This window comes from Ascaphus truei, chromosome 14 (assembly GCF_040206685.1).
Source record: "Ascaphus truei isolate aAscTru1 chromosome 14, aAscTru1.hap1, whole genome shotgun sequence".
NCBI lineage: Eukaryota > Metazoa > Chordata > Amphibia > Anura > Ascaphidae > Ascaphus > Ascaphus truei.
In genome coordinates, this window is record NC_134496.1 from 26,862,984 (window position 1) to 26,877,184 (window position 14,201).

At 48.1% G+C, this 14,201-nt stretch overlaps 1 protein-coding gene across 1 annotated transcript in view; it reads right to left on the bottom strand.

Annotated features, from left to right (window-relative positions):
* RBP1 (retinol binding protein 1) overlaps nt 1-10,303 on the bottom strand; it is a 33,805-nt gene extending 23,502 nt beyond the window's left edge. Inside the window, exons 1-2 of the mRNA XM_075570161.1 lie at nt 10,116-10,303; nt 6,768-6,946 (exon numbers count right to left, since the gene is read on the bottom strand). Of these exons, the coding sequence (XP_075426276.1) occupies nt 6,768-6,946; nt 10,116-10,188 (252 nt within the window). The 5' untranslated portion in view covers nt 10,189-10,303. The remainder of the gene's footprint in view (nt 1-6,767; nt 6,947-10,115) is intronic.
* Between the last annotated feature and the right edge of the window lie 3,898 nt (nt 10,304-14,201).

A 14,201-nucleotide genomic window follows, 5' to 3' on the forward strand; every position in this document is an offset into this window, starting at 1 on the left:
AGGACTTGGAGTGATTTAAAAGGGAACTGTGTTAATGCTATCGGGAGCCATTCATACCAACGTGCCCTGGCTTCAGAATAATTTGCAAGTTGGTTCTTGGAGAGATTTGGGTAGGATGACCACTCCTGGGTAGTGTGACTGTGGTCTTGATCTTTCTCCATTTGTAGACTGTCTAACAGTGGTTTAGTCGAGCCCTAAATCCTTAGAAATGGTTTTGGAACCCTTTCTAGACTCATGAACATCAATAACTGCTTTTCTGTTTCCGAATTTCCGTAATGCCACTGTATATTTAAAAAGGGCGCTACATCACAACCGGGGAAGTACAGACCTGTAAGCGTATTTCAATAGTGGGGAAGCTACTTAAAGGTTTAGTACGAGATAATATTCAGGAATACATAATAGAAAACAAAATTATTAATAATAGTCAGCATTGATTTATGAAGGATAGGTTGTGCCAGACTAACCTTATTAGTTTCTTTGAGGAGGTAAGTAGGAATTTAGACCAGGGTAATGCAGTTGATGTGGTCTACTAAGATTTTGCAAAGGCTTTTGATACAGTTCCACTCAAGGTTAGTGTACAAAATAAAGCAAATTGAACTCCATAAAAATATTTGCACCTGGATTGAAAACTGGTTGAGGGATAGACAACAGAGTTGTCATAAATGGAACATTTTCAAGTTGGCCTAAAGTTGTCAGTGGAGTGTCTCAAGGGTCGGTACTGGGACCCCTACTTTTTAAACTTGTTTGTTAATGACATTGAGGTTGGCATAGAGAGCAAAGTCTCCATCTTTGCTGAAGACACTAAATTGTGTAAGGTAGTAGAATCAGAGCAGGATGTAATTTCTCTCCATAAGAACTTGGCTAGACTGGAAACTTGGGCAGGTAAATGGCAGATGAGGTTTAATACAGATACATATAAGGTTATGCATTTGGAAAACAAGAATAAACAGGTGACGTACAAATTAAATAGGGATAAATTAGGAGAATCCTTGAGGCAGAGACTTAAGGAGTGCTTGTAGATAGCAGGCTTTGCAATAGTGCCCAAAGTCATGCTGTAGCTGCAAAAGCAAACAAGATCTTATCTTGCATAAGGCGAAGGCCCCGGTCACGGCACTGTAATGCGCGGCCGCGCTTTTGGCTGCGCGTTCCGGCGATTCCCCGGTCTGCAGCTCACTGCAGGAGCAGAGACCGGGGGGGGCGTGGCGGAGGAGTGACGGGGGCGCGGCCATGACGTCACCCGGCAGGTTCGCCCTCATTGGCTGAACCGCCGGGGGGCGTGCCTAGCCGCTCGACGCGAGTTCCTGCTCTCAATTCTATTGAGAGCAGGAGTAGCTCTCGCGCGAGCGCTGCGGCCCCCCCTCGCAGCGGGCCCGGCGCCATTGCGGGGAGGGCTCTCGTGAGCGCAGCGTCCGCCACAGCGGACGCTGTAGCAGGCAGCGGGGGCAAGGCCTTAGGCTAAGGCCCCGCTCCCTCCATCAGCGCTCCCGCACTGCAGACAGGTGGGGCGCTGACATACACAGACCGCGATATGCGGTCTGTAGGGAGCGGGAGGTGGGCGGGAGTGGGAGGGGGGGCGTGGCTTTAGCGGAGGGACCCGCTACTCTCCCCCCTCCCTCCCTCCACGGGCTCGGGCTGGAGCTGCTGATGGAAGCAACACACACACACACTCATACACACACGCAGGCACTCTCTCACACACGCAGACATGCTCTCACTCACACACACACACACACACACACACACACACACACGCAGGCAGGCAGGCACTCATACACATACACACATACACTGACAGAGACAGGCACTCACGCACTCAGACACACACATACACAGAGGCAGGCACTCACGCACTCAGACACACACATACACAAACACAGATAGGCACTCAGACACACACATACACACACACACTCACGCTGCTGTCCCTCCACACTCCTCCCCGCTCCCTACAGCCTCTCCTCCCGAAGCCTAACCTCCTCATTGGCTCACAGCCACACCACGTGACGCGTCGACGCTAGGGATCACCATTCTCTTGTATCCCGTAGCGGCTGACGCGCCACAGCGTGTAGTGAGCTGTGCAGCCAGGGGGGACCAGGACCGGCTCGGGAGGATTCCCCTGCTGGTGGGGAAAGCCCGTGCAGCCGCCCGCGCCGCCGGGCGCAGCGGGTCCCAGGCCTTCAAGCATGAATGGAAGGGAAGTAAACATAATTATGCCCCTTTACAAAGCATTAGTAAGACTACACCTTGAATATGGAGTATAATTTGGGGCACCACTCCTTAGAAAAGACATTATGGAACTATAGAGTGCAGAGAAGAGCCACACAATTAATAAAAGGGATGGATAATCTGATTTATGAGGAGAGGATGGCTAAATTAGATTTGTTTACATTAGAAAAGTGGCGTCTTAGAAGGGATATGATAACTATATATATAAATATATTCAGGGACAATACAACTCTTTCAAAATAACTATTCATCCCAGAGGCAGTACAAATGACACGGGGTTATACATACCTTAAGATTGGAGTAAAGAAGATTTCACCAGCAACAAAGGAAAGGGTTCTTTACAGTAAGGACAGTTACAATGTGGAATTCATTACCCTTGGAAACTGTGATAGCAGATACAATAAATATCTTAAAAAAAAAAAAGTTTTACATCTTTTTAGAAAGGAACGATATACAGAGATATACCAAATAAGTAAAAACAGGAACAATGTTGATCCAGGGAGTAATCTGTTTCCCAAAATATTTGGAGTCAGGAAGGAATTTATTTTTCCCCTTATGAGATATCGTTAGAAAACTCGTTTTTTTTGTTTGCCTTCCAATATAAATAGAGGAGGTTCTCGCTTATCCGCCGGAATGCGTCCCACAAACCGCCCTCGGATAATGGATCATCGGCCCATGTAAATCCATGGGGATAAATGTCGGATAAGTGGTTCCGATGTCGGATAATGCTTAAAGGGGACTGCATGATGAGGCGACGGATAACGGATCGTCGGATACCGAGGACTAACGGTATAGGATAAGTATCTGTCGTCTAAATTTAGTATAGGTTGAACTTGATGGACGTATGTATTTTTTCAACATCATCCACTATGTAACTATGTTACTCAGTAGAAGATCTATACCAAGATATGCAGCAAGCATTTTCCAAGTGGGAGGGTTTCTAAACCTACAAGGTCAGTTCCATCTATAACCATCATAGGATGAAGGGGACCTGTTACTAAGAGAGTCAGTTCTCCATGGCAGTGGAGAATAGTTGGCAGTCGAGGAACAAACTGGCCCTGTATCGACAACCATAGAAAATTCCTATACTGTGTCAATCACCTGGACTTATTATTATTGTTTATTTGTCAAGTGCCAACATATTCTGCAGCATGGTACAATGGGGGTCCAGAGTTATGTATATTACATAAAAAGTTTTTAAATGTCTGAAAGCTGGGGGAGAGTCTGATGGTACATAGCAGGGAATTCCAGAGAGAGAGGAGGCAGCAAGGGAGGAGGAAATGTGGATGTCGTGGGCAGAACGTAGGGGTGGTTTAGGTATGTATTTAGGGATGAGGGCTGAGATGTAAGAGGGGGGGGGGCAGCATTGTTGAGATCTTTGTAAGTCAGAACTAGGGTTTTAAATTTGATTCTAGAGGATATGGGAAGCCAGTGTAGGGCACAAGGGTAATAACAACTAAGAGCATGTTGCAGTAGTCAAGGTGGAACAAAATGAACGAGTGAATTAGGATTTCTCATCACGAGTGAGAAAAGGGCATATCTTGGCGATATTTCGAAGGTAGAGATGGCAGGACTTTGTGAGGGACTGAGTTTGAGGAATAAAAGGACAGATCGGAGTCAAAGATTACCTCTAGACAGCCAGCTTGAGGTGTTGATGAGATTGTGGTCTTATTGACAGTGAGGAAGAGTGTGGGTATAGTGGTGGCAGTAGAAGTGGGAAGAGAGTATTCGTTCTGTTTTGGACATGTTAAGCTTGAGGTAATGGTGGGACATCCAGTAGGAGATTGCAGAGAGACACGGGACAGGAGAGAAGGGGAGAGGTCAGGGCAGGAGAGAAAATTGTATGTCATCAGCATATAGATGATACTGCAATCCAAAGATTGTATTAGTTCACCAAGAGCAGAGGAGTAGAGTGAGTGAGAAGAGGAGAGGGCCCTCTTTCTGTTGGTGCCCCACAAGTAGTGAAGATGAGGAGTCACCAGAGAAGAAAACACTGAAGGAGTGGTTGGAAAGCTAGGACGTGAACCAGAAAGCTGTCTCACAGAGCCTAGTGGAGAGTGTTCAGGAGAAGGGGGTGATCAACAGTATTGAAGACGTTGGAGAGATCCAAGAGAATTAATAGAAGTGACCCTTAGACTTAACTATGGGTATGTCATTGGCCACTTTTCTTAGTGCTGTCTCAGAAACCAGATGGCAAAGAGTCGAGTTGGAGGGTAGAAAGTGTATCAGGCGGTTGTAGCTTCCAGGCAAAGGGGAGATTTAACCCCTTATATGCTACTGGCATGGCCTCATTAGCCAAACAGTTTGGGGAGGGCGAGCAGATAGTCTTTATGTCAAAGAACTCCAGCGCAAAGGAAGTGGGTGTTTATAAAGGACGAGGGCCAGCGGCAGCTACCAGAGTGCTTTGTAAACTGCATCCAGATGTTCTGAAGCTGGAGTTACAGAACCTCGTGGGATCCTAATGACACATCAACGCGTTGCCGACAGTGAAGGGATTAATGCGTGTAGGGTTGCTCGAGCCCCTGGTCTGACCCGTTGAAAACAAGAACAGAGGGTGGGAGACCTGAATTCCGAGGCTTTCCCCGTAGGGCTAATTGGATCTCGCCTTCTTCCAGGGCATGCAGGAGAGCTACGCTGAGGCCGATCCCTGCAGTTATAAAATTGAAACCGTTACTGGTTCTGTTGCTGCGTTACCGCTGGACGAATAGAACGCTTTGAATACCAATCAGGTTGTTCAAAGCATAGCTTAACCCTTCCCCTGCCAGATGGGCCAGCAAATGCATCACAACTGGCAGCGGAAGAGTTAATTTAGCACTGCATAGTTGCTCTGCTATGGCGACAAATAGGTTAAAAGGGCTGGAACGGCTCCAGAAAAAGTTAGATTCGGTTCACAGTTAAGGAAGTGGCGTGACTTTGGCGCGGGAGAAATTGTCCCTTAACAATTTAACGGAGAATATAGCGCTTCAATATATTGATTTAAAAAAAAACGTTTTCTTTCAGACCCACTTTCACACCTGGAAGTTTTGTTGAATCATTTAGTTTTTCAATCCAGTGAAAAAAACTATAATAAAGCGCAACAAATATTGTGATATACTCAAGCTGCAGCCTCAACACCAGCGGTTGTCCCCAAAACCGCCTGCTCGTTTTATTGTTTTGTTTTTTTTACCTGCGTAGAGAGCAGGGGGTTCCCGGAACTAAACCGTGTTCATCCCACATCTGGGGACCCCCTGTTTCCCCAGATACTTGCCGGGGAAAGTGCGCCGGTAGCGTCCCCCTCCAGTGGGAACAAACTGCAGGTTTAAATCTTCCGCGTTACGTGAATAGGAAGCGGTGACGCAGGACTTGAAACAACCAGGAAGTACCGGCAGCCGATTCTCTGGTAAGTATCTCTGGAAGCAGGGAGCTGAAATTAACAGGGTTCAGTTCCTTGGACCCCCTGCCTCCCACCTATATAAAATAAAAATGGGGTTCACGGTGGTAACTGCTGCTTTAAGTTAGTAATTAAACCTGGTGACCCGAGACTTGGGAGGGGTTTGATGTCCTCTGGCTGCTTCCTTCTGTCTGATATCACTGTGTGCTGAAGAGGAGTTTGCGCAGGCAAAGCCCCCTCTCTCCTCCCTCTTTATCTTTATGGCTCAGACAGGATGGGCTAAAGCAGGGGAGCGCAAACTTTTCCTGCTGCGCCCCCCCTGTCTAGCTTGCCCTGGTAAGGCGCCCCCTCTACCTTACATCCGACGTCACGTGACCCGCAGCGTCATTTGACGCTTGTCACGTTGCCATGGCGACACCTGAAACAAGGTAAGGGATCCCCCTGCATTAAATGAAATGCCTTGGGGAAAAGCGCGGGACCTCTGCAACCGCCCGCGCCCCTCCCCCCGCAGAAGAATCACCGCTTGACTAGAGCAGGAGAGTGCAAAGTTTTCTTCCTGCGCCCCCCTGCCTGCACTCCCCCCTGTTTGGCTCCGTTGTCAAATGATGCAGCGGGGTCATGTGACTGCACGTTGCAATGGCAACACGATGTCACATGACGCCATTTGATGCCGGGTTGCCATGACGACGTGTCGCTGGAAGGCAAGGCAAGTGAAGTTACAGAGGCCTCACGCGATCCCTGGCATTTAACTTAAATGCCTTCGAGGAAGCGCGGGGCCTCTTTAACCGCCGCGCCCCCCCCCCTAGAAAGTCTCGCCCCCCCGCCCTCACTTTGCGCACCCCTTGGCTAGAGTAAACATTTGATTGACAAGTTCAGAGCCCCCTGATAAAAAGAAAATTATTCTTAAAGACACCAAAACAACGTTTGCTTTCCGTCCGTCTTCATGTGGGACCCAATTCCATTGGTACATTAATTACACAAGGATTTTCTGCACACTAGCAGGGATTGCACCTCGAAAAGAATGATTCCGCTTGCATTTATTCAGATCACACGTGTGTCGCCAACAGCGGCACACGTGTTGTTGTCTAACAATGAAGCCTGATTTTCACCCCCCCATGCTCAATAAGGGTTTCTTTGTAAGGGAACGGGATAATCCGGCCTTAATTCTCACCATGCATTTCCGATCATCCACCCCGGATAAATCCTCCTCGAACTCCGTTCCCACGTCAAACTCCATGATGTAATTCCGAAAAGTGCTGAGGGTTTTAATCACCATGCGGTCCCCGTCCTGAATGATATCTTTGTCTGGCTTCAGCAAGGTGGCGATTTTTCGGATAGCCACGTTGACGTCTGCGGGATGAGAAGGGGAGAAGAATTTTAATCGCCTCCCCCCACCGCCGAAATACACAATCCTACTGGGTCCTTTCTAGACGGGATTTGGAGGGATGCAGATAATAATAAGATACTTATGTGGTTAGGATTTATATTAATATATTAAATCATAAATATTTGTAATATATTTATAGAGTAAATAAAAATACCACTTGCGCTGCATTTGCATGTCTCAGGCAGATCTGCAACCCTGTCTTTCCCCATTATCGCTTAGCAAACAGTGGTGCCACTGCAGGCAGGGATTCTGGGTAATGACATTCAAATGAGCACAGTGTGTCACTCTTCACTTCTGATCCATTGAATCATGGAACCCTATACGTGTCACTTTCCTTACCCACCATGACATACATACATTTTTTTTTATTATTATTTTTATATACAGTTACGGTGCAAATCCTGTTGATTTTTAACCCATTCATGGCTCAGAAGCTGCACAACGAATTGTTAAACACTGCAGAAGGTTACAAATATTTTTTACCTTTTAGAAATATTCTGCACTTTTTACCTTGATCGCCTGTTTCTTCCAAACCCCGAAGTGGTTTTTAATTTCACAGGAATGTTAATTTTTAAAACAATTTTTACAGGAGCATGAAATATGTCTGTCACAGTGATTCATTTGTAGAAGTGCCGAATAATTCCATCAAAAGTGTTTGTGGGCCTGGCTTTTTAACCTATTTGAAACTATGAAGCAAACATTAACCCCTTTGTGACAAGTCAGCTAGAGGATGGGTGGGTGCTGGGGTTCAGACACAATGCATTGCGAGTCTCCTGGCAATCATGAGGTTAAATGGTCAGTCTCACGTAGGAGCAAAGTGCCCCAATGATAGTGACGTGTTTAATGGGTTCATCTCACATAGGAGTAAAATGCCCCAATGACAGTTATGTGTTTAATGGGTTAAAGGGTCAGTCTTAGTACATGCAAAGTGACCTAATTACATTGACAGGTTTAATGGATTAAAGCAGGCCTGCACAACTCCAGTCCTCGAGGGCCGCAAACAGGCCAGGTTTTCAGGATATCCCTACTTAAGCACAGCTGGCTTAATTAGTGGCTCAGTCATACTGAGCCACTAATTAAGCCAGCTGTGCTTAAGTAGGGATATCCTGAAAACCTGGCCTGTTTGCGGCCCTCGAGGACTGGAGTTGTGCAGGCCTGGATTAAAGGGTCAGTCTCACATACTGTAGGAGAAAGTGATCCAATGACCATAACGTGTTTTATTGAGATAGTCAGTCTTCGCAAGTCACTTTGGTCCTACCTGTAACTGACTTTTTAATGGTAAATTGAACATTTGTAAACTTGGGAGGTTTACAGGGGAAATAAAATGACTGGGATTCCTATAAATAACCCAACAGTCTTCACTTGGGCAGGGCTGGGGGCATCAGACAGCCTGCATCCCAGCTGTCAATCATCGTCTTTGGGTAATGTGGAAAAAAACACTTTGTATAAAAATAATGCGAGCTCAGAGTTCAGCATTCGGCTCCCACTTCAGGGACAGCAAAGCACTCAGAATTAACTCCTCCTTTGCTACAGGCTTGGAGCTTTAACCTTGTCTCTGCCAGACGCTCCTGCAATGCAATCCTCCGTTCTTCATGGAATCATCAGGCAGCCAGAGTCTGAATTAAACACCGTGCTACTGGGGAGCAGGCAAGGCAAGGATCACTGCACACATCGCAAACAATGACATCTTTGTACGGCCAGATAAGAGTCTGATTCAAGTTAAACGGTAATCTTTCCGGGATATTAAACCCAAAATATCCCTTCAGACTGAGAAATTATTCAGAGTGTTAAAGTGATAAGGTTACACTTTGTTCTCTCTCTGCGAAGGAGGGTTTGGGGCCAGAGAAGGGGCAAGGTTTTACTTCTTGGCCTTTAACATTTTCCAAGTAATAAAAAGAAACATCATAGGTCCATCCTTGTCCTCATCACTTTTTTCCTTTTTTATAAAAACACCTCTTTAAAAAACCCTTTCCCACATTACAATGCACAATCCTGAATACGACCCCCCCCCCCCCATTATATATAATAAAAACCCCACCTGTTGTGTTTTAAATTTCATAAACAGAGGAGGGGGAGGTTAGTTCTTAATGAAATGGTGTAATCGTTACAATTAACCGTTCCACTGCCTGAGAGACCTGCAGGAACCTGAATTGTTGCAAAAGGGTTAGAATCAGAGTCCTAGTTGCAGGAGGGCGGCGTTACTTGTCTTTGTTTGAAGATCCGCTGCAAAACATCTGTACCTCACATGTGCATTACAGAAAAGCAGAGAGAACCGTTGCATTTTATTTTTGCTGCTCTCCAGCACTGAAGAAGTTACTAGCATCCTAAATACAGATATTCAAAATCCCCCCCCCCCCCTAAATCCCAAGCACTTGGGAATCCTACTGGTTTACTCAGTAGATTGCAAGCTCTTTGAACTAGGATTCCTCAAGCCTACTAGTAATAATCTGTGTATTTAAGAAAACAAATACCCTGCTTGTTGTACCGCGCTATGGAGTATGTTGAAGATATACAAAGTAAATAAAACCAGATGACGTTTGAGCAGCTTACATCCCGATTCCCCAAATGTTATCAGTCAAGATTAAACGTTTAGGAAACCAAAAAATCCGGAATTTTACACACACACACACACACACACACACACACACACACACACACACACACACACACACACACACACACACACACACACACACACACACACACACACACACACACACACACACACACACACACACACACACACACTTTTCCCAGGAAGTAATGGATTTAGAGTTACCTCTCTTTTTCAAGTATGTCCTGGGCACAGAGTTATAACAATACATGGTTACATTAAAAAAACAGGGTTAAACAGTCAATTCACAGACATTTCATGGACGGATTAGGGGAACGAGTTGGGAAACGGAATTAAAAACTGGAGATAACGTGGGCCACAATTGTCTACATCTGTCATCGGTGTCTTTGTAATGTCACCTCCTAGACGTTGCGGGTGACAGACTGGATGTATTACGGGTTCTCTCGTACTTAAAAGGTTAACTTTGCAATGATCCACACAAAACACACAGTTCTGAGCGTAAACAGCAGACATGTCGGCTCTGGCTGACAATGCCCGTCCTTTATACTCACACTCACCCAGTGCTTTCAGATACTCCTCGAAATTCTCGTTGCTGGACATCTTCCAGTATCCGTTGAAGTCGCTGGTCATGTCTGCGGGTTGCTGGGGACAGGCTTGGGCTGCGGGAGTTTGTGATTTGTGTGTGCGCTGCTGGCTGAGAGCCCTTTATCTTACTCAGACCCTTACTGTGATCCGAGCCCCTCCTAATTCCATCACAATGCGAAAAAAAAAAGTTACCTCCCACCCGGGCCTCACATCTCAGCTGCTTGGTGTCTGCAGGTCACACAGGACAGGCAGCTTGACACACTATCTATATGTTGCAGGAAGTGATACCTTCTACTGGACCAGTGTGTGTTGTATGTGTATCTTTATTTATATCGCGCCATCCATGTACATCGCGCTACACAGCAGTAACACATGTGACATAATAATATAACACATAGGGGGAATAAGCGCTTCCAGACATAAAAGTAACGTTAGGGAAAGGAGACCCTGCCCCGTAGAGCTTACAATCTAAGTGGAAAGTAGGTAGAACTTACAGAAACTATTTAGAGGGGGCTCTGGTGTGCAAGGGGTCAAGGTCAGTGCATATGAGATATATAGTAGTATTATTATTAGTATGTAAATGTTACACACAGTAGTAGCTTCTACAGCAGGGGTACGTGGCGCTTACACAGGCCCCGCGCTCTTCCCCAAAGGATTTAAATTAAATGATGGGGGCCGTGCAAGGCCTCTATAAGTTCCCTAACATTGTCTCCGATAGCTTCTGGCAACGTGGTGTCAAATTAGGCTGCGGTCCCAGTCAGCACTGTAGCACGCGCGCCCGGCGAGGGTGGGGTGGTGTGTGCACAGCGCTTCACCGCGGTCTGCGGTCTTGGGAGAGAGGGAGAGATTGCGACCGGAGGGGGTGTGGTGGAGCTTTTTCGGGGGGCGTGGCCATGACCTCACGTGGCTGGTTCGCCCTCATTGGCTGAACCGCCGGCGGGGGGCGTGGCCACGCCTCCGTCGCGAGTTCCAAATACAATTTGTTGGTATTTGAGAAAACTCGGCATGGAGCGCGGCTGCCAAATGCGCGCCGAGGCAGGTACTGGTCCCGGTCTGATTGGGGGGCGGTGCTTGTGCGCACAGAACACACTGGGACGCAGCCTTAGGCTGCTGGGTCACGTGACGCATGTCAAATGACCACGCGGCGTCATTTGACACCAGAAACAAGGTAAGGGGGGAGTGAGCAGAGGAGGGGGAGCGAGCAGAGGAGGGGGAGCGAGCAGAGGAGGGGGAGCGAGCAGGGGGGGGGAGCGAGCAGGGGGGGGGAGCGAGCAGGGGGGGGGCGAGCGGGGGGGGGGGGGAGCGAGCGGGGGGGGGCGAGCGGGGGGGGGGGGGAGCGAGCGGGGGGGGGGGGGAGCGAGCGGGGGGGGGGGAGCGAGCGGGGGGGGGGGGGAGCGAGCGGGGGGGGGGGAGCGAGCGGGGGGGGGGGGAGCGAGCGGGGGGGGGGGGAGCGAGCGGGGGGGGGGGGAGCGAGCGGGGGGGGGGGGAGCGGGGGGGGGAGCGAGCGGGGGGGGGGGGAGCGAGCGGGGGGGGGGGGAGCGAGCGGGGGGGGGGGGGAGCGAGCGGGGGGGGGGGGAGCGGGGGGGGGGGGAGCGAGCGGGGGGGGGGGGAGCGGGGGGGGGGGAGCGAGCGGGGGGGGGGGGAGCGGGGGGGGGGAGCGAGCGGGGGGGGGGGAGCGGGGGGGGGGGAGCGAGCGGGGGGGGGGGAGCGGGGGGGGGGGGGAGCGAGCGGGGGGGAGAGCGGGGGGGGGGGGAGCGAGCGAGCGAGCGGGGGGGGGGGAGCGAGCGGGGGGGGGAGCGAGCAGGGGGGGGGAGCGAGCAGGGGGGGGGGAGCGAGCAGGCAGGTGCAGAGGAAAAAGTTTGTGCACCCGTTCTACAAAATCATTGTGTGTTACACTGTATGTGAATGTTACATATAGTGATACCTTCTACTAGACCAGTGTGTGTGTTACAATGTGTATTACAGATGTAGCCGATGTTATTGTACCAGATAACGCTACCACACTATTTAACAAGAAATACAGGAACTCTGATTTCTCTCAAAGAAATAAGTAACTCATTAAAAATAACTTCTATCCCACTTCAATCGTAAGCTCTCTGGGGCAGGAATTTTCTTTCTAATTGACTGTTTGTTGCACTTACTGTATTACAATTCCCTGTATTGGTCTCTTCTCTAAAGCGCTGTGTACACTGTTGGCTCTATATAAATAAATATATATACATGTAATGAATCGTCTCTTAAGACTACAGATTGTCTCTTAACATTGATTCTGGTTTCATTGCTGCAAATACAAAAACTCTACTCCCCAAAACAACACCTGGGCGTTAAACCCTTACTGGCACTGCAGGGGTTAATATATATATATATATATATATATATATATATATATATATATATATATATATATATATATCTCAAATGGAAATATTACTGTATGCTCATTTGCATGTCTTAGACAGGTCTGCAGCCTTTCACCATTATCACCTAGCACACAGCACTTCCACTGCAGCAAGGGATGCTGGGAAATGACATGCAAATGTGCACACAGTGTCACCTATTGCTTCAAAACCATTTTTAACATGGTTCCCTATAGGCTTAAGCTTGCTGCATGGTCACAGCCAGGGTTAAGATGCATAGCCAGAAAACCCACCCACAGACAGCTGTTTCAACCTTAACGGGTCTCATCAGTGTGGGGTTGGTTAACTGGCTATGCAAAAATGAAGCAATGAGGATGGGTTTTACCACACTTAGTAAAGTTATGGTGGGTAAAAAAAGTGACAAAAACCCTCCACAGCAAAGCATATAGCAAATGGAAATATTACTGTATGCTCATTTGCATGTCTTAGACAGGTGTGCAACCCCGTCTTTCACCATTATCACCCAGCACACAGCACTTCCACTGCAGCAAGGGATTCTGGGAAATGACATGCAAATGTGCACACAATTATTGTAAACACACCACAGTACAATGTATATTTTGGTTACATAAGTGATGTCAAAATGTGAGGTGTGTGTCCCGCTAGGGTGTGAGCGGGTGTACGGGGTGGTAAGGCAGGGGCGGGAAGGACGGGGGGCGGAAAGGCAGGGGGATGGGAAGGCGGGGGGCGGGAAGGCATTGTGTGCTCATTTGCATGTCTTGTCCCAGAATCCCTTGCTGCAGTGGGAGCACTGTATGCTAGGTGATAATGGTGAAAGGCAGGTTGCAGACCTGTCTAAGACACGTGAATGTGCTCACAAGTGATATTCTTTATTGGCTACATGCTAACGGTGGATGGTTTTTAGTCGCCTTTTCACCCACCATAACTTAAATAACGTGAGAGTGTGTGTCAGAGAGAGCTAGAATATCCCTGGTGTTATTTTTATGACCGCCATTATCCTGCACCCCTCTTCCCCCCTCCCATCGCTTTTTTATGCTCCCCTGTGGGAGGGGATTTAATCTATGGTAACTGTGGCTACTGATTCTAATGCTGGTCCTGGTCCCTCCTGCTGGGGCGAGTCTTTGTCCTTAAATTGAGCACAAACACAGGGCAGACTCCTTTTGTTCCTGTGTAATAAGGAGGGGAGTGGAGAGAGTAGCAGTGTGTGCAGCACTGTGAGAGCGCTGGTCTTTGATGTGTGTCCCTGCCAAGAGTTGAACATGTTAGCTACACAATGAGAGCCAATTGATATATAATGGGACAGGTCATTGGGGTAAAAAAGGAGAAAAGGCATTTTGTACTGGAAGGCAATTACGGACCCCTCTGGCAGCAAAGGGTTACAAAAACCAGTGGCCCATATTACACAGAGGAAGGGGGAAGGGTGTAACATCTCCTACTATTTAAAAGGAAATTAAAGCAGCAATTCCTATTTTGCGCCCCTATTTTTTTATAGGATGGAAACCAGGGGAACCCAGCCAGTTCTTGATCCGCACTATTTTTTGCTCTGGGGACCCCCCAGTTTGAGACACCAGTGTAGTTACCTGGTTGACATCTACAGGGGAAATAAAATGGCTGCCAAATCTGAAGCCAATAGGAAGTGGCCTATCACCATCGGTTGTGGCTTCCTATTGGTCGGCCATT